This window comes from Aulonocara sp. 'chitande type north' Nkhata Bay, linkage group LG4 (genome assembly GCF_057382095.1).
Source record: "Aulonocara sp. 'chitande type north' Nkhata Bay isolate Kocher_YH1m ecotype deep benthic linkage group LG4, A_spYH_male_GT1.1, whole genome shotgun sequence".
NCBI lineage: Eukaryota > Metazoa > Chordata > Actinopteri > Cichliformes > Cichlidae > Aulonocara > Aulonocara sp. 'chitande type north' Nkhata Bay.
In genome coordinates this window covers 8,921,266-8,947,353 of record NC_141347.1, presented here as the reverse complement: position 1 = coordinate 8,947,353, position 26,088 = coordinate 8,921,266, and the positions used below count along the sequence as shown (strand labels likewise).

The following is a 26,088-nucleotide window of genomic DNA, read 5'->3' as shown; positions in this document are numbered from 1 at the left end:
CCACACATTTGGACTGATTTGTGACCAGTTTGGGAGGGATGGTTATATTGTGTATCTGGAATGAATTTTAGGTCTCTACGTCCATCCCATGGGGAATGGGAGCAGTAACAAAGGTGTTGCATTTATATTTTTGTTCAGTGTATTTATATAGCCAAAGCACAGCAACAGTCACCTCAAGGGGCTTTATATTGTAAGGTAGACCCTACAATAATGCATACATGTTTTTTTTTATGTCCTTGTTTAAACATGTGCTGTGGTGTGGTCTCACTTTGCTTGTGACTTCTTCATGTTTAGAAATATAATGGATAAATAAAACACATTATATTTAATAATGCAAAGCACAATCTTATAATAGGATGGGAGCATGCTTGTGCTATGAACTCCCTGCCTCCACATGCTCATGTGATCGACCAGTGGACAGGTACATTTATATATAATATATTAGAACTTATATGTATAGTGTATGCTTTTGAATTGGGGGTGAACAAAAACCCTGCCACTCTGTGGATCAGCTGAGACATAACAGTTTACTGCAACCGGTGTAATAGTCATAGTCACTTTCATGTAACAAGTAATGGACAGTATGGACCCTAAACATAACCTGAACTCAAACAAGCCATCACCAAGTAAACTTGGTTTGTGCCCCCAAAGGATGACTATAAAAAATATGACTATAAATGTCCCTATGACACACACACACACACACACACACACACACACACACACACACACACACACACACACACACACACACACACACACACACACACTTACACTTACATTTACATGCAGGCACACACCAGTGATCAGACCAGTCAGACCATAGTAAGTCAATGGTCACATTCTTCCTTTTCAATCTCAATACTCGTAGTTGCTTTTCAAAATCTGGTGATATCATTGTGACAATGAGTCATGCTCCTGTTTACCAGGATGCCATTGCTGCGATCCTCTGGTGTGACAATCCTGTGTTCAGCTGTAGCAGACCACAGAGTCGACAACACAAAGTAATGGAGGCATCATGTAGGTACAACTGTAGAGCAGACAGAACAGTGGGGGATTTAGAGATACCTTCAAAATTTCGAGTTATGCATGTCAAAAAAAACTTTGTTCAGTGGCAGAAACAAGTTTCAGTACCCCTCTGATGCCAACAGTCACTCCTGAAAAGGAGACAGAATTGAACATGATTTATTGATATACAGATTTCAATTAATCTATTTGGCAGTTAAACTCTGACGGCCCAACACAGCAGAATGATAGGAGTTAGAGCAGGACCCAGTGGAGTCTAGATGCTGGTGGTGGAGATGAAGATGGAGGCTTGGATGGAGCCTGAGTAACTTGTAAGGTAAGGAGGAGATGGGGAGGAGGTGGGTTGCATGAAGGCATCTGCAAGGCAGAATGACAGATTTAAAGTATGGGGAGTGGAGGCTGATTGGCCTTGAGAACGCAGGGAGAAAGATGATTGGACTAGACCAGTGATGTCCACAGTGAGCTTGACAGAGTGGGAAAGTGATGTAAAACTTAAATTAGCCACCAAAAACCTGGAAAGCAGACAGATGTGTGACCACAGATCTTTCTGATTGAACTTATAATAATTGTTATCCAGCAAAAAAAATAAATAAAAAAATAGTCAACTGACACTTGTCTCTTATATGTCTTCAAGTAAGCTCCCAGTTAATAATGTTAACTTATGAAAATAGTTCTTCAAAGGGAGCATTATGGGTCAGCATGTTGGACAAAATTATGACCCAGACCCAGTTATCCTGCTGACTGCTTGGGGTTTTCTTTCAAAATCTTCACATAGCTTTCTTCTTCACGATTCCTTGCACCTTGATGAGATTATGCTCCCTCTTCTCAGGAAAACAGAGGGAGAGAGAAAGGGAAGATATGCTGCAAACGGCAACAGGTTGGAACCAAACCTAGGCCGGCTGCTCTCTGCAAGGCAGCATATGGTCACCCGCTCATCCCAGTGAGCTAAACCAGCAGCCAAGTGAAGTGCAACCTCGCACTCCATCCCTCTGCAAGGTTGGAGTGATTGTTTTCATTGGAACTACATTTCCCAACTTGGCTAAGTCATTCACAAGTGTTTTGGCCATTGTTATGGTGTCTCTGGACACATCTCTAGGTAATTTTCTTTCCAGAATCTTTGAAACCTTTCGCTTCCTACATCTGTCAAGCTTGTTCTGTACTGTGTGACTCTGAATTTCTCTTTGATGTGATAGAAAGCTAGTAATGCTGTGCTGCCTCTCCCACTTCCGGATCCATTAAAGGGTTGGCTATCTGTGTGGCAGTCATCGAAGCTGTCAGCTGTGGGATCTCGCCTCTAATCCCCCTTAAAGACTGACTGGCAACACAAACAGCTGCTGACCTGATCTCCTCTGCCCTGTCCTGCTGCTGAAAATGTTCCAAACTGGAAAGCCAGAAAGGACAGACAGGGTCAGACATGCTGGAGTCCTCTTTCATACTTTAACATATAATTTTATGTTTTTTACTTTATTTTTTTACTAACTAAACTCATTTTGTATTGTCCTTTGTAGTTCAAAAAGTAACATTATACCAGCCTGACAATAACCGCTTTAGCCTCTCCGTGTAGTTGTGGTGGATATTTTTTCTTCTATGACTATATCTTCTGTGCATGGCTCAGATCTGTTCTTGTAAAAGCAAGCCTTTATCTCTCCACCTGCTATCAGGTGGAGAATGCTACTGATAGTGTGGACAGTACACAGGCTCTAACAGTTCATCCAGTCTGCTCATGCAGTGGAAAGCAGCGGGGTCAGGCAAGGTAGCAAATAAAAGGTCTATTATTAATCTATCACACCGGCAGTTATTAAAGTGCACACATGCTTAATACATAAACAATGACAGGACAAAGGTGAGCGCTACATTCTATTGATAGGCTACTTTAAACTTAGTATACTAGTAACTAAAAAAGTATGCTTGACTCTGAATGGTTCACTTCAGAGGAGTAAATAAATGTTCTGAGTGATAGCATCATTCATGAGGGGTCACTAAAGGATTTAATGAACATGATGATGTGAGTATGTTCTGTTTGTTAACACTGTTAATACATGGTACATTAATAGTGAAATAAATTGTAATAAACAATTACTGTTAATAAACAATTAAATTATTGTATACACCAGGGGTGGGCAATTCCAGGCTCCGAGGGCCGCTGTCCTGCAGGTTTTAGATCTCACCTTGGGTCAACACACCTGAATCACATGATTAGTTCGTTACCAGGCCTCTGGAGAACTTCAGGAGCTAATTTAGCCATTTAAATCAGCTGTGTTGGTTCAAGGACACATCTAAAACCTGCAGGGACACCGGCCCTCGAGGCCTGGAGTTGCCCACCCCTGGTATACACTCACCTGTCAATTCATTGGTTATATATTGATAGTACTAGGTTGGACTCTCTTTTGACTTCAGAACTACTTTAATTGATTATGGCATGAATTCAAAGAGTTGCTGGAAACATTCCTCAGATGTTTTGGTACATTCTGATGTCACATGCCAAAGGTGCTCTATTGGATTGAGATCTGGTGACTGTGGAGGATATTTGAGTGGAGTGAACTCACTGTCATGTTCAAGTAAACAGTCTAAGATGATTTGGTCTTTGTGACATGGTGTGTTACCCCATCAGCAGCCTGAACCATTGATATGAGGAAGCTCTGCTTTCATGTTGGTCACACCAAGTTCTGACCCAACACTCTGAGTGCTGCAGCAGATATTGAAACAAATCATTTCTTGCAATTTTTCTCCAATCTTCTATTGTGGCCTTCAGCTGCTGTAGTCCATCTGCTTCAAGGTTCTCTGTGTTGCGTGCTAATGCTGTTGTATGCTTTTCAGCATACCTTAGTTGTAATTCAATTCAATTCAATTTTATTTATACAGCCCCAAACCACAATAACAGTCACCTCAAGGGGCTTTATATTGTAAGGTAGACCCTACAATAATACACACAGAGAAAAACCCAACAATCACATGACCCCCTATGAGCAAGCACTTTGGTGACAGTGGGAAGGAAAAACTTTTAAACTTTTAACAGGAAGAAACCTCCGACAGAACCAGGCTCAGGGAGGGGCGGCCATCTGCCGCAACCAGGTTGAAGTGAGAGAAGGAAGCAGTTGTAAGCTAGTAAGAAGTAGTTGTTTAAGTTCACTCTCAAGTTCACGTTTTAACCCAACCCACAATCTCTTGCTAACCTTCAGCAAGCTCAGCGAGCGGTTGTGGCTCGGGTGGGTTCCACCAGTTGGAAGGTAGGTGGTTCACTCTTCAGCTTCTTCAGTCCACATGTCAAAATGTCTTTGGCTAAGGAAATTGAATGCCATACTGTCCCCAGTGGATCCATCAGAGTGTGAATGTGTGTGGTGGTTAGAAAGTACTTAAAAGAACACCAACAGAGTAGAAGACTGCTAGTAATTACCACCATATTTTCAATATAACAGATTTAGTTTACATTTATTAATGATGATGATTATAGTAGTAGAGGATCTTCTACATTCAGGTGTTCATTCCTGCAGTAGGATTTCAAAGGTGCAAGGTGCACAGAAACTGACATATACCAAAATGACTCCACCATTCTGCATTCACAGTGCTATTATTAAAAAGTCAGCAACTAATCTTGAACTAGTCAACTTAAACAGCAACGACTTCACAAAGCCAGACTGCAGATTTTGGTTGATTTTTTCAGTGTTTCAAATCTGACTGATGCCATCAACAGAATGTGTTCAACATAAAACATAGAGGTTTTGGAAAATCTGTATTTTGTTTTCAAGAGATATCAGCTGAAGTTGAACTAGTGTTTGCCTTACTTTTTCTCACTTTTTCATAATTTACAAGTCATTAAGAATACATTCTTACATATATTTATGTAAATTGGCATTTAAAGGAAGATACAAACAATCAATTGTTACACAGTGAAAATGCAATGAAAAATAACCATAATGAGTTATTACATTTGACCATAAACGGCGGCTTGGAAAAAGGCAAATATCCTTTAAGAAATTAGAATAACGCTAAAAAGAAGTTTCCATAAAATTTAAGTTTCCATGTTATATTTGTAACAAATTCATGGCGATATTTATCATTTAGAGTACAGTCAAGTGGAAAAAGAATTTTTTCTGTGGTCTGTAAGGGATTTGAACCCTAACCTTGTGATTACTTCATAGGAACTAGAAGTGACATGAATGTGGCAGTCTAAAGCCAGGCATTGTCCTCGTGAGTTGAAATAACTGCTCTTGAACGGTTGATGTGCATATGATTAGCTGAGTATATCAAGCAGACAAATTTAAAGATTCATTCACTCATTCATTCGTTCTTTGAATCCTGTGGATGTGTCAGCTTTGTTTTAGTGAGGCTAAAGGCAGGAGGTCCTGACAGAGTTGTCAGGAATATTTTTGGGCTTAGACGGTGAAGATGTGCCTGGAACATCAGCATCTGTTCTCTGGGAAGCAGGGAAAGCTGTGATGAGAGGTAAAACAATTTCATTCTCATGAGATAAAAAGAAAAGAGTAAACAAATGTATTCAGGAATTAGAAGAAATCATCAAATCCTTAGAAGAAGTCTGTCTCCTGCCTGTGACAGGAAATGCTGAACAAAATACATACAGCAAATCTAGAATTAAATAAAATTATTAACAGAAAATTTTAATATGAAATCTTTTCTTGCAAATATTTGAACATGGTAATAAATCAGGTTGATCTTAAGTGAACCAGAGAAAGTGAAAATAAAGAAAGAAAAAACGACCAAGGACTTATCTGGGAACACAGTATATGACCCTAAAAGAATAAATAACACCTTCAGAGACTTTTACAAGACTTTATATTCACTTCTGTAAACCCATCCAATGACGAAATTGATCAGTTTCTTGATGTTTCTTGACATAAACCTTCTGAAATTATTAGACAGTCAAGCAATAGCACTGGATTTACCACTGACATGAGGAAAACTCCAGGAAGCCACTGTTTACCCAATAATAAGGCTCCAGGTCCAGATGGATTTCAAGCAGATTTCTACAAAGAATTTTGGACAATTCTGGCACCAGTATTCCATGGAATGTTGCAGGAAATCAAGGAAAATGGCACACTACCACTAAATATGAATTCTACCAAAATTTGTCCCCTGCTAAAACCAGGAAGACCCTGTATTTCCTACCAGCTATCGCCCAATATCACTTAAAATAATCTGCAAAGCTCTCTCAAAAAGATTAGTGAAGATAACCCCCTTTTAATATATCCTGACCAAACTGGTTTTGTAAAATCATCCTCCAATAAAATTATAATTCATGTTGGCAGTAATGACACTCGGTTACGTCAATCGCAGGTCACTAAATTTAATGTCTTTAATGTCAGACTGTAGACTTCATCACAGTAGATACCTTTCTGAAAGCGCTGTAACTAAGTTTAAGAATATAATCCACTCACTTTTATCATCTTCAATGCCCTGTACCAACACAGAGCAGCTACCTGAATGCTACTCCCACAGAGGTTGATTATCTTGCTTATAACTTTGCCTCCACACCTCGTATGACTCTAAATACTAGATCCTGTGAAAAATAAGGCTTCAAATCAGAAGTACTTGACTCTGTGGTATAATTTTCAAACACGTAGCTTAAAGCAGATGACTCGTAATCTGGAAAGGAAATGGTGTATCACAAATTTAGAAGATCATCATTTAGCCTGGAGAAATAGTTTGCTGCCCTCCACAAAGACAGAACATCTTACTATTCATCACTGATTGAAGAAAATAAGAACAACCCTCGGTTTCTCTTCAGCACTGTAGCCAGGCTGACAAAAAGTCAGAGCTCTGTTGAGCCAACCATCCCTTCAACATTAACTAGTAATGACTTCATGAATTTCAAAAATACAATTTTAACCATTAGAGAAAAAATTACTAATAATCATCTCACAGATGTAATATTATCTACAGCTACTTTCAGCACCATTGATATTCATTTAGTCTTTTTCTCCAATTGATCTTTCTGAGTTAACTTCAATAATTACTTCTTCCAAACCATCAACGGGTCTTTTAGACCCCATTCGTACAAAACTGCTCAAAGAAGTCCTGCCATTAATTAATGCTTCGATCTTAAATATGATCAACCTATCTCTAATGATCGGCTATGTACCACAGGCCTTCAAGCTGGCTGTAGTTAAACTGTCTTGACCCAGAACCCATTAGCCAATTACAGAATAGACTTTATTCTATTTGATACATTAGTTAAACAATATGGATTATCAAAACTGGATTTGTTGAATGTCAAAAAAGTAAATCTATTTTGAAAACGAAATTTAAGCCTAATCAAGTGAAATTGCAAACAAGAAAATGTGGTACAATTCCTTTATCTCAAAACCCCCAAATTACTGTCTAAAATATACAGGACACTCTCCAGAATGGATGAATCAATATCCTTTCCTATTGCAAAATGGGAGTCGGAAAACTTCAAAGCTTCTGGTCTCAGATACGCTTGAAACCTTTAAATCGATTAGAAATCCCAGTCTACAGTTACTACAATGCAAAATACTACATAGAGTGCACTACACAGGTCAAGAGAGCGTAGTTGTCCCCTGCTTTGGTGATTGTTTTTAATGTGGTGGGGGGGTCGGGGTAGTTTTTTTTGCTTGTTTTTTTCAGCATCTGTCAGATCTGGAGTTTATAAATTAAAAAGTAATACTTGCAAAGCTTGACTGGGAACGATTGCAGTTAGTGTGATTTGAGCAAAAATAGGAAGCAACCTCCTTGTGATTAAGATATATCTGTGTATGCTCGGTGATTCTATTGAATTATTTCACTGGTCACTCTCAGGCTTTGGGCAACTCAGTCGCAAAGCAGCTGCACAGGTCGCCAGGTGGGTGTCTTCAAAAAAAAAAAAAAAAATCACCTATTTTTGCTCTATAGTGACTGAATCATAAACTTAAAATGAAAGTCTGTCTTTGTAAAATCCATTTGATCTGTTTGTGGTGATTACAAAAACAGTCTGACTACAGCAGAGGAAGTTTGGGGTGGGGTGAATTTCATAGAATGAATGCAGCTGTGAGAGGCTTTAAATAGACCAACAAATCACTTCAGTGAGGTGTGATGGGTGTAAGAATTTGCTACCAAGAATAGCATCTAATAATACCCTGCCTGAACTGACAGACACAATATCATTAATACAACCAATACTCTCAGAAATATGTTTTTGTACTTGCAATAAGAATGGAACTAAAATCCTTGAGGTGGTGATGCAGTATAGCAAAGTTTAACAAATTTCCCACGTGTGGGACTAATAAAGGTTATCTTAGCCTCCTCTGTTGGCATTGATTTGCATATGGCCAGGTGTCAAAATGTTTTCAAATTAAACTAAGAAACAGAACATTTCAGGATTGCAGTTTTAAAATCCAAGTGTTCAGAAGGCTATCCTGTGGATGATTTCAGTATTACTATCAGTCACAGGTTAATGTTCAAACATCTTTCAGTGTACTCAGAATTTAATTAGACATATTTGAAAATTTTATTTGAATGTAATTTTGCTCATGCTTAAACATTCTAAATATTTTCAAGTTTTAATTTCATATATACAAATGTCATTCTCGCTCCCGCTTTCTCTCTTTACAGTATAATCATCATCTATAAGGATTCATAATCTACAAACTGTGAGTGTGAAGAAGATTCAACCACATGTAAAATCAAAAGTGGAACTTCCTGTATAATAACTGAAAAAATAAAACTGTTATTAGAAAGTGTATTAGAAGCCCATGGCTCCAAGTCGTCTGTCAATTGTTCACCATCAGTACAAGCTTTGGTTCAGTGAGTCATTCCAAAACACTGACCACTACTGAATCACCAAACTAAATCCAACCTCTTCCCAGAAAAACAACCTCACCTAGAATCAAAGGGGGTCATTTAATTCCTGGAGTTTAGGCTGTAAATCAATCTCTCTGTGCCCCTTTGATTGGCTTTGTCAAGTCTTTACCTTACAATATAAAGCATGTTTAGTTGACTGCTGTTGTGATTTGGCACTATATGAACTTCTAATTGTTCTCACACAATCTCACAAATCTTTTGAAACAGTTGTATCTGTCAAAACCAGATTCACTCCACACTCCACAAAACAAAAAACAGAATGTTCAGGGCTTGGAAAAGCTTTTTAATCCCACGGGGCTGTGTTGGAAATGTAAAGACCAAAAAAGATGTATACAGTGTCATGCACAAGATTAAAGCCGATCTATGACTGATAGTGTTCATTGCGTGTTTTTTCTATCCAATGTTTTTACTGCATTGGGAGTGTGTTTGGGATCATTGTCAGACTGAAAAATGAAGCTGTTACCAATCGGACACTTTCCAGGTGGGACTGCAGAGTGGATCAGCTAATAGCTCACTGGAAATCACCTTGAGCTAGGTGCCTTTTGTATGCTTTGAATGATTCATAGGTCAGTCTTCAGCGGCTTAACAACAACAACAACAACAACAAATAACTTTCCTTTGAAAATAGTCTGTTACAATGACTTGACTGAAAAAAACTAACAAAGCAGTCTAAACCTCCAGAAAGCCTAAAAACCTGTTGCTCACGACGAGCCTTTAAAATAACAAAAAAATAAGCAAAGTGTTAAAACAAACGGGGTGGCTCAAGTCTTTAGCAATGCATGTCTCAATCTTTAATTGACTTAATACTATCCAATTTCACTTTTTACTGATCCAATATAATTCTAAAAGCTAAAACATGAACAAATTTGAGAAAAATGTGAAAGGACACACTTTCCTGAGTATCTGAAAGTCCGACATATATTAGTCTCATACTATAGCAGGTCTGTTTTCAAATTGCCTGTCATTCCATGTGAAACTATTTCAGCTTAACATGGTTATTGGCCCACATTTAATCTGAAATTACTTTCCCTTAGATTGTTTTCAGTCGCTGGTATCAACCTTGTGTGCAGAGCTGTGCACTCTGAAGTGCATCAGCTGTAACGAGTCTTTATGAACATCATTCGCGACAAGTGTGAACGGGTCTGAGTTGTATTTTAGAAATGACATCTGTGATGTATTTTTAAACTTCCTTTATTATTGTGTCTCGTGTGTAACACAAACATGTGTTTAAGACAACCTGCAAACTGTGCCTAACTGGGTGAAAACTGTATAATGTTTTGCTAAGATTCCATCTGCTCTGTGGGCTGCTGAAAGTTGGACTGCTGACAAGGAGAAAAGTCCAAGCTATGGAAGTGCACTGCCCATGGCAAAAATGACTGAGTCATTGTAGACTATAAGTAAATAAGGTGGCAATTTGTGCCTTTCAAGTGTCATTCTGTCCTTTTCTCCCCTTCTGCCCAGGCAGTAAATGGAATCTGGTTTCCATCCATGACCAGTCCCCACTTGGAAGAAGAATTCAGTGCAAGAGATGACAGGAAAAAAGTGTGGCAGAATTAGAGATAGAGAAGCTATGTTTGGGTGAGTCACAGATGAGTTATGCTGCAGAAAGTTCCTGGCGGTGTTCCCAAAAATCACATTATTTGGACATGAGAGGTGGAGACAAACAAGCAGAGAGGGCAGCCAGACATCATCTCATGACCATGGAGAGCCCTGTCATAAGTGATGAAAATGATGGTGGTTACCAAGTGTGTGTGTGTGTTATCAGGTCAGGGTGGTGCCCTTGGCCTTGTAAGGTAGGGTTATCTGGGGTTATATATTTGATCCCAGCTTTGCCTGCAGGTCTACCAGCTGCTTTCTCTTCACCTGGCCTCTGTAAGTCTGGTTATACTTTGCATGCTGTTATCATAGTTTATTTTCCCATTGTCTAAACTAAACAGGTTTAAATGTGGTGTTATAAGGTCTCCTGGTCCTATTTAACACTTAGCTAACACTGGACTGGTGTACTTTGTATGGCTGTGGTAGGTCAGAGGTGTGGACTCGAGTCACATGACTTGGACTCGAGTCAGACTCGAGTCATTAATTTTATGACTTTAGACTTGACTTGAAAAAATGTTCTAAGACTTGTGACTTGACTTGGACTTTTACACCAATGACTTGGGACTTGAATTGGACTTGAACCGGTTTACTTGAAAAGACTTGATATTTTACCCCAAATATAAAATTTAACATGCATATTATATAGAGATTGAAAATGTGACGTCATTCACGGGTAGAACCGCAAAGGATTCTGGGAACTCGTGGCAAGCGGTACTAGCGCATGCAGGCTTTCAATTAAAATCAGTCACACAGCCATAAATAGAAACACAAAAATGTCAAGAAGCTGTTGTATTACTAACTGCAAATAGCCGGTCGCATGACAGCCACGGGAAGCCGACGGGTAAAGAGATCGGTTGTTATCGGATTACGTCATTGAGGAGAAATTGTTCGAGCCATGTTTCCGAAGTAACAAAGACGTGACGGATGGCCTGGATTGCAGCCATTCAAAGATCAAATATAACGTCCCAGAACCCTCCAGCTCACAGGTTAGTCTGCTCCAAGCATTTCCACAAAGGTCAGTCTGCTGTTGTAGTTAATGCGTCATTTTTCATAACATAATTGGTGATATAGGTTACAAGCAAGTCTGGCGCTGAACAGAAATTGTCGCGCTATGCTCCTTTATTTATTGTGCATAAATAGTGAATTGTCCTGACACAATATTGCGTTTCGCTTCTGTTATTATGGTACATTGACAAAAACATATACTTTTATTCACAGGATAAAACAGGTTTTTTGTATCACTAATTGCCCAGTACGATTACAGCATACAGTATTATTGTCACTGCTACATTTCTGTGACGCTACCAGAAATTATTTCCACTGCTAATTAATTACCATTGAGCTCAAAGGTCCTATTAATAAACGGTTAAGGAATGTGTATTTATGATGACGATTTGTGAGACTGGTAAACTTATGATACGTACGATGGTCTTTCGTTCTACACGGTGCATTTCAAGGTCCTGCACCCATCCGTCGGTAAACTGTACCTGGGCTTGTTGCAGTGACCTGAAGTTACTAAACTTCATGAGTGTATGCACTCACTCCAAGAACCGTATGATTATAAATATGCATATAAATATGCTACGATGAGATAGCTGACTTCATCTAACTAGCAAATGTTGTCCAGGCTACGTTGGTGATGCAGTTTTTTTTTTTAAATGATATTTTTTAAAAAAATATCATTTATTTATGTATGATATTTTTGTCATGCGATTTTAAAGCCGGTCCTACAACCGCATCCAAGAATAACATGCAGCTTATCTCAGAACTGTCGGTGAAAATTATTCTTGGAGCTAGCTTTAATTGAGCTGCATTTTAAAGAGGTGCAATTTCACAATTTGTGTATATTTTCTAAGTTCACTATTTTGTCATGTGTTGAGAAAAACACAGATTTTAAAATTACATGGTCTAATATTTACATTTAGCATAACTGCAACATTATTTTTTCGTTATTTTTTTTTTTTTTTAAAGACTCGAAAGGACTTGAAATTCAAAGTTTCAGACTTGTGACTTGACTTGGACTTTTACACCAGTGACTTGAGACTCGACTCTGACTTGCCTGACATTACTTGAGACTTGACTTGAGACTTGAGGATAAAGACTTGAGACTTACTTGAGACTTGCAAAACAATGACTTGGTCCCACCTCTGTGGTAGGTTATCTACTAATCTAGAAGGTTACTGGTTCGATCCCTGGCTGCTACATGCCAAAGTGGGCAAGAGACTAAACCCCGAGTTGCTCCCATCTGAGTGTGAATGTTAGATAGAAAGCACTAAGATGTAGAAAAAATACTTGGGTGACTGAGACACGTTGTATTCAGCACTTTAAGTGCTTAAGTATTGTAGAAAAGCACTTCATAAGATCCAGTCCATTTACATGACCCAAAAGGATGTTGCAGAATCTCATTAAACACTCTTTTTCTCTGGTTACTGCAGGTGAATCATCATTTCATACAGTGAAGTCTGAGCTCACTTGTCATCTGAGCTGAACCCACTGGTAAATGATCTTTCTTTTTATAACAACTTATATTACAGAGTCAATTATATGGCAATTATATATTTCCATCAGTGGAAATTCTATATATGGTTTGGACAAAGAAAATAAGTTAGATTTTCATTTGCATAAGTATGGAGTGCAGTAAATTTTTAAAGAAAAGAAAGAAAAAGTATCAAGCTCTGAACCAACTCTTTGCATGTATATTAGTGCTGTGATGGGGGATGCAGAGATGTCTGTGTTTGGGGCGGCTGCCCAGTACCTAAGGAAGTCGGAGAAGGAACGTATGGAGGCCTCGACGCGTCCTTTTGACATTAAGAAGGAATGCTTTGTCCCTGATCCAGTAGAAGAGTTTGTGAAGGCAACCATCACCAGCCGAGATGGAGACAAGGTCACTGTAGAGACCCAGAATGGGAAGGTTAGTTCGTTGCTGTTTTTAGCATTTTGTTTGCACAGTGAGATTGCGGTTAAGTCAAATATAATCTTACTTAGCCTACCTTACATACTGTAGTGGTAGGCAATCGATTGCCTGGTCCACTTGGTCGTTCAGTACACCACTCTGTACCATAAAACTAAATCTATCAGGTGATTTTGATGAACTGGAGCCACTCCAGTAACCAGGTCAGTTAGAGCAGCACAGGAAACACATTAGATGTGAGTGCATATGAGTGCATGTCTGGGAGAAAGTGATAATCTGAGTGTAAATCTATGAATGATTTAAAGTGTTGTCCTTAAGTGAGTGTCAGGACAAGTTCAAATGGAAGCCTGTCTACTAGTGCAATTAAAGTCTCCGCTCACAGCACAGAGCAGCTGAGTGATGAAGCGAGGTATTGCTGCCATCTGGCAATGACAGCCTGTGGTATGCACTGTAACACTACACAAGTAATGCTGACAATAACAGGGCAGAACAAGCAGGTAACACAGACAACAGGAGGTTAATGTTTGGTTTCATAACCCAAATCATCAAAACACATTCTATTTTCTTCCTTCCAGACTGTGACTGTCAAAGACTCGCAGATTCTGCAACAAAATCCTCCAAAGTTTGACAAGATTGAAGACATGGCCATGCTGACCTTCCTCCATGAACCAGCTGTGCTGTTTAATCTCAAAGAGCGTTATGCAGCATGGATGATCTATGTGAGTAGTTAGCAAGTCAAAAACAAGGAAAACCTGGTAAAACCTATTTGCAGTCATTTACATCTGGTGCTTTCACCAGATGAGGAGCAGCAAAATGTTCTGAAAAGAACAGGAATGAGATGGCATTGATTAAATCAGACACAGCATGAAACTGAAGAGATTGCATATAAGTGGGTTGCAAAGAGGATAGCAGATGTGTAAGAACTGTAGGGAAGCAATAAGCGATCGGCTGGGGAACGTTGGCACGAAGATGACCTATGAACTGTGGTTAAGCTTGATATTGGGGGCTGGCAGAAATATTCAGAAGCTTCATTTTTTCTAACTTTAGCAAATACTGTATTCCATTAACTAGGAATGTACTTAAAATGTTAACATAGAAGCAAGAGCTTTCCCCCCCAAGCAGTCAAAGCCCTCAACTCACTACCACCAAAGGACTGATAAACACAAACACTTTTAAAAACACCTTACAATACTCACCAAAAAACTCAAAAACTTCCACAAATCTACTACAAACTAGGAACAATACGCTTATTTGCACACCTCAGTCACATAGTTACTGAACACATCTAAACTATACTATATTTGCACATTTTGCATCTTGCACGTCTTCGTCCTGTCTTGTGTACAATATCCTGACTCATAACTTGAACCTGGTATTCATTCCTACTGCACAATCATCTCACTTTACTATAATTGCACATGGCCACTTCATATTGCCTCTGTCCTGTCTTTGTTTATTGTGCATAGATATAGTTAGTAATAGTACTTTTTATCTCTTAACTTTACCCAAATTTAGTGAGTTATTACTTATTTGTAATTTCTAGTCTCATATCTGTTTTTAGATATGTTTTTTATATTCTTATAAATGCACCACGGGGGGCTTGGGGTGAAGTGGCATTTTAGTACACTGCATTGACAATAAAGACCTTGAATCTTGAATCTAGACACAACAATGTTCTAGGAGTTACCATCAAATGAGCGGCATGTCCAAAGCCTGAAGCAAATCCAAACAAAAAGTTTTAAATTAGAAATAGAAATGCATTTATGCCTTAACAGCAATGGTTTTCTTTATATTCTCAGACCTACTCTGGGTTGTTCTGCGTGACTGTCAACCCCTACAAATGGCTGCCAGTCTACAATCAGGAGGTGGTTCTTGCCTACAGAGGAAAGAAGAGGAGTGAAGCACCTCCTCATATCTTCTCCATCTCTGACAATGCCTACCAGTACATGCTGGCAGGTACAGATGGATATTAATAGATACAGTTTGGTTTAAGTTTTGGGACATATACTGACATAACCTTTGCAAACGTACTTTTTTGCAGACCGTGAAAATCAGTCAATTCTGATCACGTATGTAAAGTCTTGGATACACAACACAACATTATTCTACAATATGGTGCATTTACGTATTGATGAGTGACTTTGCAATTACAGTGGAGAATCTGGTGCAGGAAAGACCGTCAACACAAAGCGAGTAATCCAGTATTTTGCAAGTATTGCGGCTGGAAGTGTTAAGAAGGACACAAATGTCAAGGACAAGGTAAGCAGTAAACTCTGTCTTAGGTCCAAGAGCTCATCAATGCAAATGCAAAGTACCTCAAACACTATGTTATCAAAACATGTTAGGCTTTTTAAAATTGTTCTTCAGGGTAACCATGGACAACAAGTAGAGAAATAGATATTCTAATTGACACTAACCAAAAGAATTTTTCACTTTTAACCAGGGTGACAGGCTTGGATTGCTTCTCATCAATGATGATGGCTTAAGACCTGCAAAGACTACAAACGTTTCTCCTGATTTCATATAATCTGCTAGCAGAGATTCTTAATTAAAAGAAAAAGAAAAAGAAAAAAGAGATAACCTCTAAATATTCACACATTTAACAACCACAGTGTTCCTTTATGACAGGGCACCCTGGAGGATCAAATTATCCAGGCTAACCCTGCTCTGGAGGCCTTTGGCAATGCCAAGACCATTAGGAATGACAACTCCTCCAGATTTGTGAGTGGCAAATATTTTAAAACTGAAACATGAGTATTGTGAATATTATGTTTCTATGGAATTAGTCAGTAAGAGGAAGGTTTTTAAATGCAAATATTATCTTTTCAGGGTAAATTTATCCGAATTCACTTTGATACCAGGGGAAAAGTAGCCTCTGCTGATATCGAAACATGTAAGAACAAACATTCTTTCAACACTTATATAATATTTATTTTGTCAAACAGTCACACAGTATATTTAACACAAATACCTTCTACTTCACGTTTGTCAGACCTTCTGGAGAAGTCTCGTGTGATCTTCCAGCTCAAGGCAGAGAGAGATTACCACATCTTCTACCAGATTCTGTCCAACAAAAAGCCTGAAATCTTGGGTTAGTGCATGGAACGGTATAAAAAAATATAAAACATAGGTTCTATATTGTCACATGCCCACCTTTATCACCTTTTTTCATTCATTCATGTGTCTTCCAGAGATGCTGCTGATCACCAATAATCCCTATGACTATGCCTTCATCTCACAGGGGGAAACCCAAGTGGCCTCCATTGATGACGCTGAGGAACTCATGGCAACAGATGTCAGGCTCTCACTTATTGCTATTTTATAACCTCTCATTTAATAAGTCCAGGTGTTGGTCTTATAGAGCACCGTAGAAGTTTTGGACCGATTACTTAAAGTGATATTTTCACTTTAAGGATGTTGAGACATTATTGTATGCTGTTCTACAGAGTGCCTTTGATGTATTGGGCTTTACGCAAGAGGAAAAGAACTCTGTGTACAAGCTGACTGGTGCCATCATGCACTATGGTAACATGAAATTCAAGCAGAAGCAGCGAGAGGAGCAGGCAGAGGCTGATGGCACTGAAGGTACAGTGTGGTTCTGTTTGGCACTTTGGCACAGAATCAAACCAATCAAAGTATTCTATTTTTTCTTCAGATGCTGACAAAGTTGCATATCTGATGGGCCTGAACTCTGCCGACCTCATCAAAGGTCTCTGTCACCCAAGAGTCAAAGTAGGAAACGAGTGGGTCACCAAAGGACAAAATGTGGCCCAGGTCAGAGAATAAGAGAAGGCATATTTCAATACAGTTATCTTTAAATGGTTAGATTTAGATTCAAAAATGAGGAATACACCCTCCTTGCTTTGTGGCTTCTTGTATGGTCCTTGTGTTCCCATTCCACAGGTGAACTATGCTGTTGGTGCTCTATCAAAAGCTGTTTATGAGAGGATGTTCCTGTGGATGGTAATGCGAATCAACCAGTCACTGGAGACCAGGCAGCCTCGCCAGTACTTCATAGGGGTGCTGGACATTGCCGGATTTGAAATCTTTGATGTGAGTAATCACAGTAAACTGCATCTCTCCCAACATAATATGTACAGAATGATTAAAATTGAATACATTTTCTTTCTTTCTTTCTTTACAGTTCAACACCTTTGAGCAGATGTGCATCAACTTCACCAATGAAAAACTGCAACAGTTTTTCAACCACCACATGTTTGTACTGGAGCAGGAAGAGTACAAGAAAGAGGGCATCGAATGGACTTTCATTGACTTTGGCATGGATCTGCAGGCCTGTATCGACCTGATTGAAAAGGTGAGACCCTGAACTATTACATGTTCAGCTCAAATATGGTATTTAAAAAAAAAAACAAAACTCATATTTTGCCCTTTCACTCATAAATTGCAGCCCATGGGTATCATGTCCATCCTTGAAGAGGAGTGCATGTTCCCCAAAGCCAGTGATGCCACCTTTAAAGCTAAGCTCTATGACAACCACCTGGGAAAATCCAGCAACTTCCAGAAGCCCAGAGTTGTCAAAGGAAAACCAGAGGCTCACTTTGCCCTGGTTCACTACGCTGGAACTGTTGATTATAATATCAACAACTGGTTGGTGAAGAACAAGGATCCTCTGAATGAGACTGTTGTGGCATTGTACCAAAAGTCTACCCTCAAACTTCTTGCAACTCTGTTTGCAAATTATGCAGGAGCTGACTCAGGTACACCTGGCTGAATATCTAGTTTGAAGATATTTGTAGGGTTTCTTGTCTAGTACTAACAACACATATTTTCTCAACAGCTATGTCTGAAGCTGTCGAGGGAAAAAAAGAGAAGAAGAAAAAAGGATCCTCCTTTCAGACAGTGTCTGCTCTTCACAGGGTACTGCTTATGTTTTAGATTTCTTGGACTAAATGGTTTTTACATGCAACTATCATTAGTATTTCTAAATATCTGTTTTACCTCATTAAAGGAGAACCTGAACAAGCTGATGACCAACTTGAGGTCGACTCACCCTCACTTTGTACGCTGCATCATCCCCAACGAGACCAAGACTCCAGGGGCCATGGAGAACCCTCTGGTGATGCACCAGCTGCGCTGTAACGGTGTGCTGGAAGGCATCAGGATCTGCAGAAAGGGTTTCCCCAACAGGATCCTCTATGGAGATTTCAAGCAGAGGTATTACCTCATTAAGATCACAGGTTGGAAATGCTCCCACATGCGAGATACCCAGACCACAAGAAAAACAAACAATTTTTCATACTGTCTAAAATGTCTAATATATGAAATGGGATCTTGTTAGTGCTGTCAAGAACAATACTAGTGCTTGTGTAAAATATTTTACTGCAAAAATATTTACATTGACAGATATTGTGATATGCAGCCTAAATTAACAAAAAAAAAATCCCAAAACAAAACTGTAAAAGATTGTTGGAAAGGGCACCATATAGGCTTTGACTGATAGGAGCTCATGAGTAACTGGTTAGATGAATTTTTTTTCACATTAAAGTACGTTTCATTTGTAATTTAAACCAACCCCAATGAGCCACAATCTTTACAGATGTATTTCTAAAATATCCATGGTAAGTCTTTGAAGATTGAAAAATTGAAAAACTCATTTAGTTTGGAGAAGCTAGGTGAGTTACCTAAGTTGCTAGCTTTAAGCTCTTTAGTGCAAACCCGTACTCAATTTCTTGAAAAACTATAAAGAAAAATGCTTCCAAATGAGCAATAATCATCATGTCGTCAAGTTTTCAAAAAGAATAAAAAGTTGAAAAGTATATGAGTACATTAAAAGCACAGATTTTCATACTTAAAAATATTTGAAAGTAGTAAATTTACCTAATACATTAAGAAATTCACATTCTGTTTTTCAGACATGTTTAAAGACCTCTTGTTGACTCTCACACCAATTCAGAAAGAATCAGACATTCTATTATGAAATTACATGAGTTCAGAGTATTGAAGTTTTTGCTTTTACTAATTATGCAGTAAAATATTTTTATACAAGAAGAAATCTGATATATTAGACACCTTAGACTAGAGAATATGAAAAACACTCGTGTGCTTCATTCTACTTTCAGTAGGGGTATCTCAAAACTTTGATAGCATTTCCACTGCACTATAAGCACAAGTTTACATCATTTTCTAGATATCGCATCCTGAATCCTGCTGCCATTCCCGAAGGCCAGTTCATAGACAGTAGGAAAGGAGCAGAGAAACTTCTTGGGTCTTTGGATATTGATCACAACCAATACAAGTTTGGGCATACAAAGGTATCTTCTCAGGTGTTACTCATATCAGTAAAAATGTCCAAAAATAAAAACAGAATTTTGCAACCTTAAAACCCATTGCTGTTGTTAGGTGTTCTTCAAGGCTGGCTTGCTGGGTCTGCTTGAGGAGATGAGAGATGAGCGTCTTTCCAAAATCATCACAGCGATTCAAGCCAGATCCCGTGGTCTTTTGTCTCGCATTGAGTATCAGAAGATGGTGGAACGCAGGTATCTTCTACAGCCACGTGATACTGGTCATTAAACATTCAGTAGTTATTGTTTTGTGATTTTATGCTTAACTGAATCCCTAATTTACTTGAAAAAACTTCTAGAGATGCTTTATTAGTAATCCAGTGGAACATACGTGCCTTCATGGGGGTTAAGAATTGGCCCTGGATGAAGCTTTTCTTCAAGATCAAACCTCTGCTGAGATCTGCTGAGGCAGAAAAGGAGATGGCCAACATGAAGGAAGAATTCCTAAAACTCAAAGAAGCTTATGCAAAATCTGAAGCTCGAAGAAAGGAACTAGAGGAGAAAATGGTGACTCTTCTCCAAGAGAAGAATGACCTGCAGCTCCAAGTTCAAGCAGTAAGAATGACACCATAGTTATATATTGCTTTAAATGTGTCATTAAAGTGAGCACTAACAAGAATTCTATTTGGTAGGAACAAGACAATCTATGTGATGCTGAAGAAAGATGTGAGGGGCTGATCAAGAGCAAGATTCAGCTGGAAGCCAAAATCAAAGAGCTGACAGAGAGGCTGGAGGATGAGGAGGAGATGAATGCAGAACTGACTGCTAAGAAGAGGAAGCTGGAGGACGAGTGCACCGAGCTGAAGAAAGACATCGATGACTTAGAGTTAACTCTAGCTAAAGTGGAGAAAGAGAAGCATGCCACTGAGAACAAGGTATGACTAATTTGATATTTCTATTTCTGACAACAAGGGTATGAAAAAGAGTCATGTGTCTAAGCTGTGCACAGAATTTGTAATACCATCATTTACCTGCAACAGGTCAAGAACCTTGTTGAAGAGATGGCTGCTTTAGATGAGATCATTGCCAAGCTGACCAAGGAAAAGAAAGCTTTACAGGAAGCTCATCAGCAAACTCTGGATGACCTGCAAAGTGAGGAAGACAAAGTCAACACTCTGACCAAGGCCAAGGCTAAGCTGGAGCAGCAAGTGGATGATGTAAAATATAAACTTTTTGAAATTATGCTACTTAGATGACACTATATTGGGGATTAAGCTATTCAGAAATGCAATAATATTTCGTTTTGCCATAAGCTTGAAGGATCTCTTGAGCAAGAGAAAAAGATTCGAATGGACCTCGAGAGAGCTAAGAGGAAGCTAGAGGGAGATCTAAAGTTGACCCAGGAGTCTGTGATGGATCTTGAAAATGACAAGCAACAGCTGGAGGAGCGTCTGAAAAAGTAAGCATTCATCTCAACATTGTTCAGTCAGTATCATCACTGAATACCATGTACACTGTTTTGTTGCCTAACACTGACAAGAAAAAATGCTGCAGGAAAGACTTTGAAATCAGCCAGCTGAACAGCAAAGTTGAAGATGAACAGGCCATCATTATTCAACTGCAAAAGAAACTGAAAGAGCTACAGGTGACAAAATGTGCACTGTTTTTTGTCTTAACTGTATTTTTTAAAGTACTGACTCATTTCAACATGTTATTCTCACACCAGGCTCGTGTAGAGGAGCTGGAGGAAGAGCTCGAAGCAGAGAGAGCTGCTCGAGCCAAGGTGGAGAAGCAGAGAGCTGACCTGGCCAGAGAGCTGGAGGAGATCAGTGAGAGGTTGGAGGAGGCTGGAGGAGCCACAGCTGCCCAGATTGAGATGAACAAGAAGAGGGAGGCCGAGTTCCAGAAACTGCGCAGAGACCTCGAAGAGGCCACTCTGCACCACGAAGCCACTACTGCCACACTCAGGAAGAAACAAGCCGACAGTGTTGCTGAGCTGGGAGAGCAGATTGACAACCTGCAGAGAGTCAAGCAGAAACTGGAGAAGGAGAAGAGTGAGCTCAGACTGGAGCTGGATGATGTGGTCTCCAATATGGAACAAACTGTAAAGTCTAAGGTAAGTTTAAAAATGTGGTTGGTCACTTCAAATAACAGATTAACATCTAGACTGTCTGTGAACTGTTATATTTAGACTACACTGGAAAAGACCTGCAGAACTTTGGAGGATCAAATGAATGAATACAGGACCAAGTGTGATGAATATCAACGATCCCTTAGTGACTTAACCACTCAGAAAGCCAAGCTTCAAGCAGAGAATGGTTTGTATTATCCTGTGTTCACTTAAAATGTCATACGCATTTAATACAAAACAATGGAATATAATGAACTTGAACCTCTGCAGATGAGCTTTTAAGACAGATGGAAGAGAAAGAATCTCTCGTTTCTCAGCTGACTAGAGGAAAGAATTCCTATAACCAACAACTTGAAGATATAAAGAGACAGCTAGAAGAGGAAATAAAGGTATGCAAAACTAGTATAGATCCAAATAAATTAAAAATAAAAACCCAAGCTGCAAGATAATTGCCCCCATTATACACATATTATATATATATATATCCATCCAGGCCAAGAATGCATTAGCCCATGCAGTGCAGTCTTCTCGCCATGACTGTGACCTGCTCAGGGAGCAGTATGAGGAGGAGCAGGAAGCTAAAGCTGAACTGCAGCGTGGCATGTCCAAGGCCAACTCTGAGGTGGCTCAGTGGAGAACCAAGTATGAAACTGATGCCATCCAGAGGACTGAAGAACTAGAAGAGGCCAAGTAAGTTAAATACAAACAAGAATATTAATCTAAACTGTGAAATATGATAAAGAGCTCAAAAGAAGAACAGTAAAGATAGGACCACCTGCTTTAAGGCCTTTTTATACCTTTTTTGCTATCAAATGGTGGCATGGCATGTTGTGCACGTCCCAATTTTTACAACCTGCTGCGCGGGTACCATGGATGGGTTGAAGACACGAGTGTTTGATCTTCAGTGCCATTTCAATAATGTATCAGTACAGAAGCTCTGAGATTTCCAGATGATAGGTAGAGAAGGTATACGTGATAAGGCGAGACCTTCTGGAGGAAACTTTGAAAACAGTTGGAATTTTTTTGTAGCTTTTTTTTTTTCTCCAATACCAACGCTGGTGCAGAAGATTTTGCTGAGTGGCGACAGCTGTGATGACGATAATTACGTCTTCAATGTTTTGATTTGAGCCGTTTTGATCAAGGAGTTCAAGTAATGAGCATACACCCCAATGTCCACAGTGCACGTGGTGTCCTTTGCTGGGTGTCGTTGGCCCAGAATGACAGAAAAACAACAATACTAGTTGGTTATATTCGAAAGTTAAAAAATGCCGCGTACATAGTTGACTTCTTGTGGTCACCTGAACAAATGTAAAATCTAACATTTTCTGAAAGGAAAGTGTTGTTCCTGAAGCTCCCTTTCAGGCAAAAACAAAATAAAACAAGCTTCTAATATGTAATTGGAAGCAAGCATAAACATACGTACGTCTGCAAGCCTTCGATAGATTTTTATATCTATAGAAGGCTACAGAGTACAAATGTTCAATAACTAAATAATGGCCCAAAATATAAAAACAGTTGTGTTTCACTTTTAGAAAGAAGCTGGCTCAGCGTCTGCAGGACGCTGAGGAGGCTGTTGAAGCAGTGAATGCTAAATGCTCCTCTCTGGAGAAGACCAAACACAGGCTGCAGAATGAGATTGAAGATCTCATGGTGGATGTAGAGAGGTCTAATGCTGCTGCCGCTGCTCTGGACAAGAAGCAAAGAAACTTTGACAAAGTATTTTTCATATTTTATCGTTAAACTACTGCAAACACATTAATCATTAAAATCATGCTTTCTGTTCTTCATGTTGAACTATAAACCTGGCATGTCTGTGACAAATAACTACCTCTTGCTTTGTCAAAGAGTTGTTACAGTGCAGATACAGGGGAAACTATGGAGAGGTCAGTGATTTAAGCCTAAATTCATACCATTTCTATCTCAATGTCTATCTCAGATTCTTTCTGAGTGGAAACAGAAGTTTGAGGAGTGTCAGTGTGAGCTGGAGAGCTCCCAGAAGGAGGCCAGGTCTCTCAGCACTGAGCTCTTCAAACTGAAGAACTCTTATGAAGAGTCTCTTGAACATTTGGAGACCATGAAGAGAGAGAACAAGAATCTTCAGGGTAACTGAACGCACATTCACAACACATGCACACACACACATACAGGTACAAAAGAAAAGTACACTGAACACAACTACTTTCATACACAGAGGAAATCTCTGACCTCACTGAGCAACTTGGTGAGGGGGGAAAAACCATTCATGAGTTGGAGAAGGTCCGTAAGCAGCTGGAGCAAGAAAAGAGTGAGATTCAGTCTGCCCTTGAGGAAGCAGAGGTGCGACTAAAACCTAATATCCTCCAGTCTCTTATGTATATATATTTATAACTTTAAAAAGAACAGTTCAAAATGTGATTTCACGACCGTCTTAGGGTTCTCTTGAGCACGAGGAGGGCAAGATTCTAAGAGCTCAGCTTGAGTTCAACCAAATCAAGGCTGACATGGAGCGTAAACTGGCCGAGAAGGATGAAGAGATGGAGCAGAGCAAGAGAAACCTCCAGAGGACCATCGACACCCTGCAGAGCTCTCTTGAAGCTGAGACTCGCAGCAGGAATGAGGCTCTGCGGCTGAAGAAGAAAATGGAAGGAGACCTGAATGAGATGGAGATCCAGCTAAGCCAGGCCAACAGGCAGGCAGCCGAGGCCCAGAAACAACTTAAGGCCGTCCATGCCCATCTGAAGGTAAACTAAAAAGTAATTATTTCTCATGTTTCTATTTCTGTAATGGATTATTTATAACCAGAGGATCAAACATTTTTCTAGGACACACAACTTCAGCTGGACGACTCTCTGCGAGCCAGTGATGATATGAAGGAAAACATTGTCATTGTTGAGCGACGCAACACCCTGCTTCAGGCTGAAGTGGAGGAGCTGAGAGCAGCTCTGGAGCAAACAGAGAGAAGCCGCAAACTTGCAGAGCAAGAGCTGCTGGATGTTACAGAGAGGGTGCAGCTACTGCACTCACAGGTGACACAGACAGAAAGGTTCATATTAAATTGCTGACCAAAGGTACTGCATATCATACGACATCATTTGTCTTTGTTTATTGTATGCAGAACACCAGCCTGATAAACCAAAAGAAGAAGCTGGAGGCTGATACATCCCAGCTTCAAACTGAAGTGGAGGAGGCAGTGCAGGAGTGCAGGAATGCAGAGGAGAAGGCCAAGAAGGCCATCACTGATGCTGCCATGATGGCAGAGGAGCTGAAGAAGGAGCAGGACACCAGCGCTCATCTGGAGCGAATGAAGAAGAACATGGAGCAAACCATCAAAGACCTGCAGCACCGCCTGGATGAAGCTGAGCAGATCGCCATGAAGGGAGGCAAGAAGCAGGTGCAGAAGCTCGAGGCCAGGGTGAGCACTTCTTTTACATATCTGTGTTATTTCTGGGAAATTAAATTTTTCAATTCTTGAAAGAAATTCTTTGGAGAGTTATCTGTATTTCATGTCCCCAACCAGGTAAGGGAGCTTGAAAATGAGGTGGAAATGGAGCAGAAGAAAAGCAGTGATGCTGTGAAGGGGGTGCGTAAATATGAACGTCGCATCAAGGAACTCACCTACCAGGTTTGTGGAAACTATCAGCATCCTTTTCCCAGGTTGAATTAAGCATTTTTTGTAAGTTTGAAACCATCCATCCATTTATTTTCTTCACTACTTATCTGCTTTAGGGTTATGGGAGTGATTGACAGAGCCCTTACAGAGTAAACCCTAAACAGGTTGCCAGTCATTCACAGGCCAAATGTGTAACCTTGTTTCTCATTTCCACAGACTGAAGAAGATCGCAAGAACATCGTGCGGCTTCAAGATCTAGTGGACAAGCTGCAGCTGAAAGTTAAAGCCTACAAAAGATCTGCAGAGGAGGCTGTAAGTGTGGTAATGTTTGAGGTGAAGTCTACACGTGGTGTCGTCTTCTGTCTCCAAATACTCAGGTTTGTTTCATTAACCTTAACAGGAAGAACAGGCCAATGTTCATCTTGGCAAGTTCCGCAAGATGCAGCATGAGCTGGAGGAGGCTGAAGAGAGAGCTGACATCGCTGAGTCTCAGGTCAACAAGCTTCGTGCCAAGAGCCGCGATGTCGGATCCAAGGTTTGACACATGCACTTTGCAGCATCTGACCCTGACACGTGCTGCCCTCTAGTGGCTGCATTTAACTCTTTTGCTGCTCTGCTGTTCGTTCTTTAGCACAGATAGAGTATGTGTTCTGTCAGTTGATATCACTTTGTAATTATATATATATATAGTTGCTTTGTTGCACTAAAGCTGCACTAATCTGGAGCCCTGACAGCTGTTTCTCTTCTTCTTTTCCAACCTCCCCCGGCTGCTACAGAA

The 26,088-nt window shown here is 39.7% G+C and overlaps 1 protein-coding gene across 1 annotated transcript; it reads left to right on the top strand.

Moving 5' to 3' along the window:
- The first annotated feature begins 10,620 nt into the window (after positions 1 to 10,620).
- LOC147331918 (myosin-7-like) lies at positions 10,621 to 25,851 on the top strand. The gene is made up of 38 exons (XM_086290480.1): positions 10,621 to 10,713; positions 12,873 to 12,933; positions 13,141 to 13,348; positions 13,924 to 14,067; positions 15,148 to 15,304; positions 15,390 to 15,417; positions 15,502 to 15,607; positions 15,977 to 16,069; positions 16,178 to 16,241; positions 16,341 to 16,439; positions 16,540 to 16,643; positions 16,795 to 16,933; positions 17,004 to 17,122; positions 17,252 to 17,401; positions 17,493 to 17,663; positions 17,757 to 18,066; positions 18,147 to 18,226; positions 18,318 to 18,523; positions 19,497 to 19,620; positions 19,709 to 19,845; positions 19,950 to 20,205; positions 20,283 to 20,525; positions 20,631 to 20,807; positions 20,904 to 21,049; positions 21,145 to 21,235; positions 21,317 to 21,706; positions 21,782 to 21,908; positions 21,992 to 22,110; positions 22,215 to 22,411; positions 23,254 to 23,437; positions 23,658 to 23,823; positions 23,913 to 24,037; positions 24,133 to 24,441; positions 24,523 to 24,726; positions 24,816 to 25,112; positions 25,218 to 25,322; positions 25,527 to 25,622; positions 25,711 to 25,851. Exons 3-38 carry the CDS (start codon positions 13,148 to 13,150, stop codon positions 25,849 to 25,851), a joined length of 5,805 nt encoding a protein of 1,934 aa, XP_086146606.1. The 5' UTR covers positions 10,621 to 10,713; positions 12,873 to 12,933; positions 13,141 to 13,147.
- Positions 25,852 to 26,088: the final 237 nt, after the last annotated feature.

Excerpts from the sequence above, each read along its gene's own strand:
- LOC147331918 (XM_086290480.1), top strand. The coding sequence starts at position 13,148 with ATGGGGGATGCAGAGATGTCTGTGTTTGGGGCGGCTGCCCAGTACCTA. Across the intron at positions 16,644-16,794 it reads AGGAACTCATGGCAACAGAT|AGTGCCTTTGATGTATTGGG; the intron begins GTCAGGCTCTCA and ends GCTGTTCTACAG. Across the intron at positions 21,707-21,781 it reads AACAAACTGTAAAGTCTAAG|ACTACACTGGAAAAGACCTG; the intron begins GTAAGTTTAAAA and ends TGTTATATTTAG.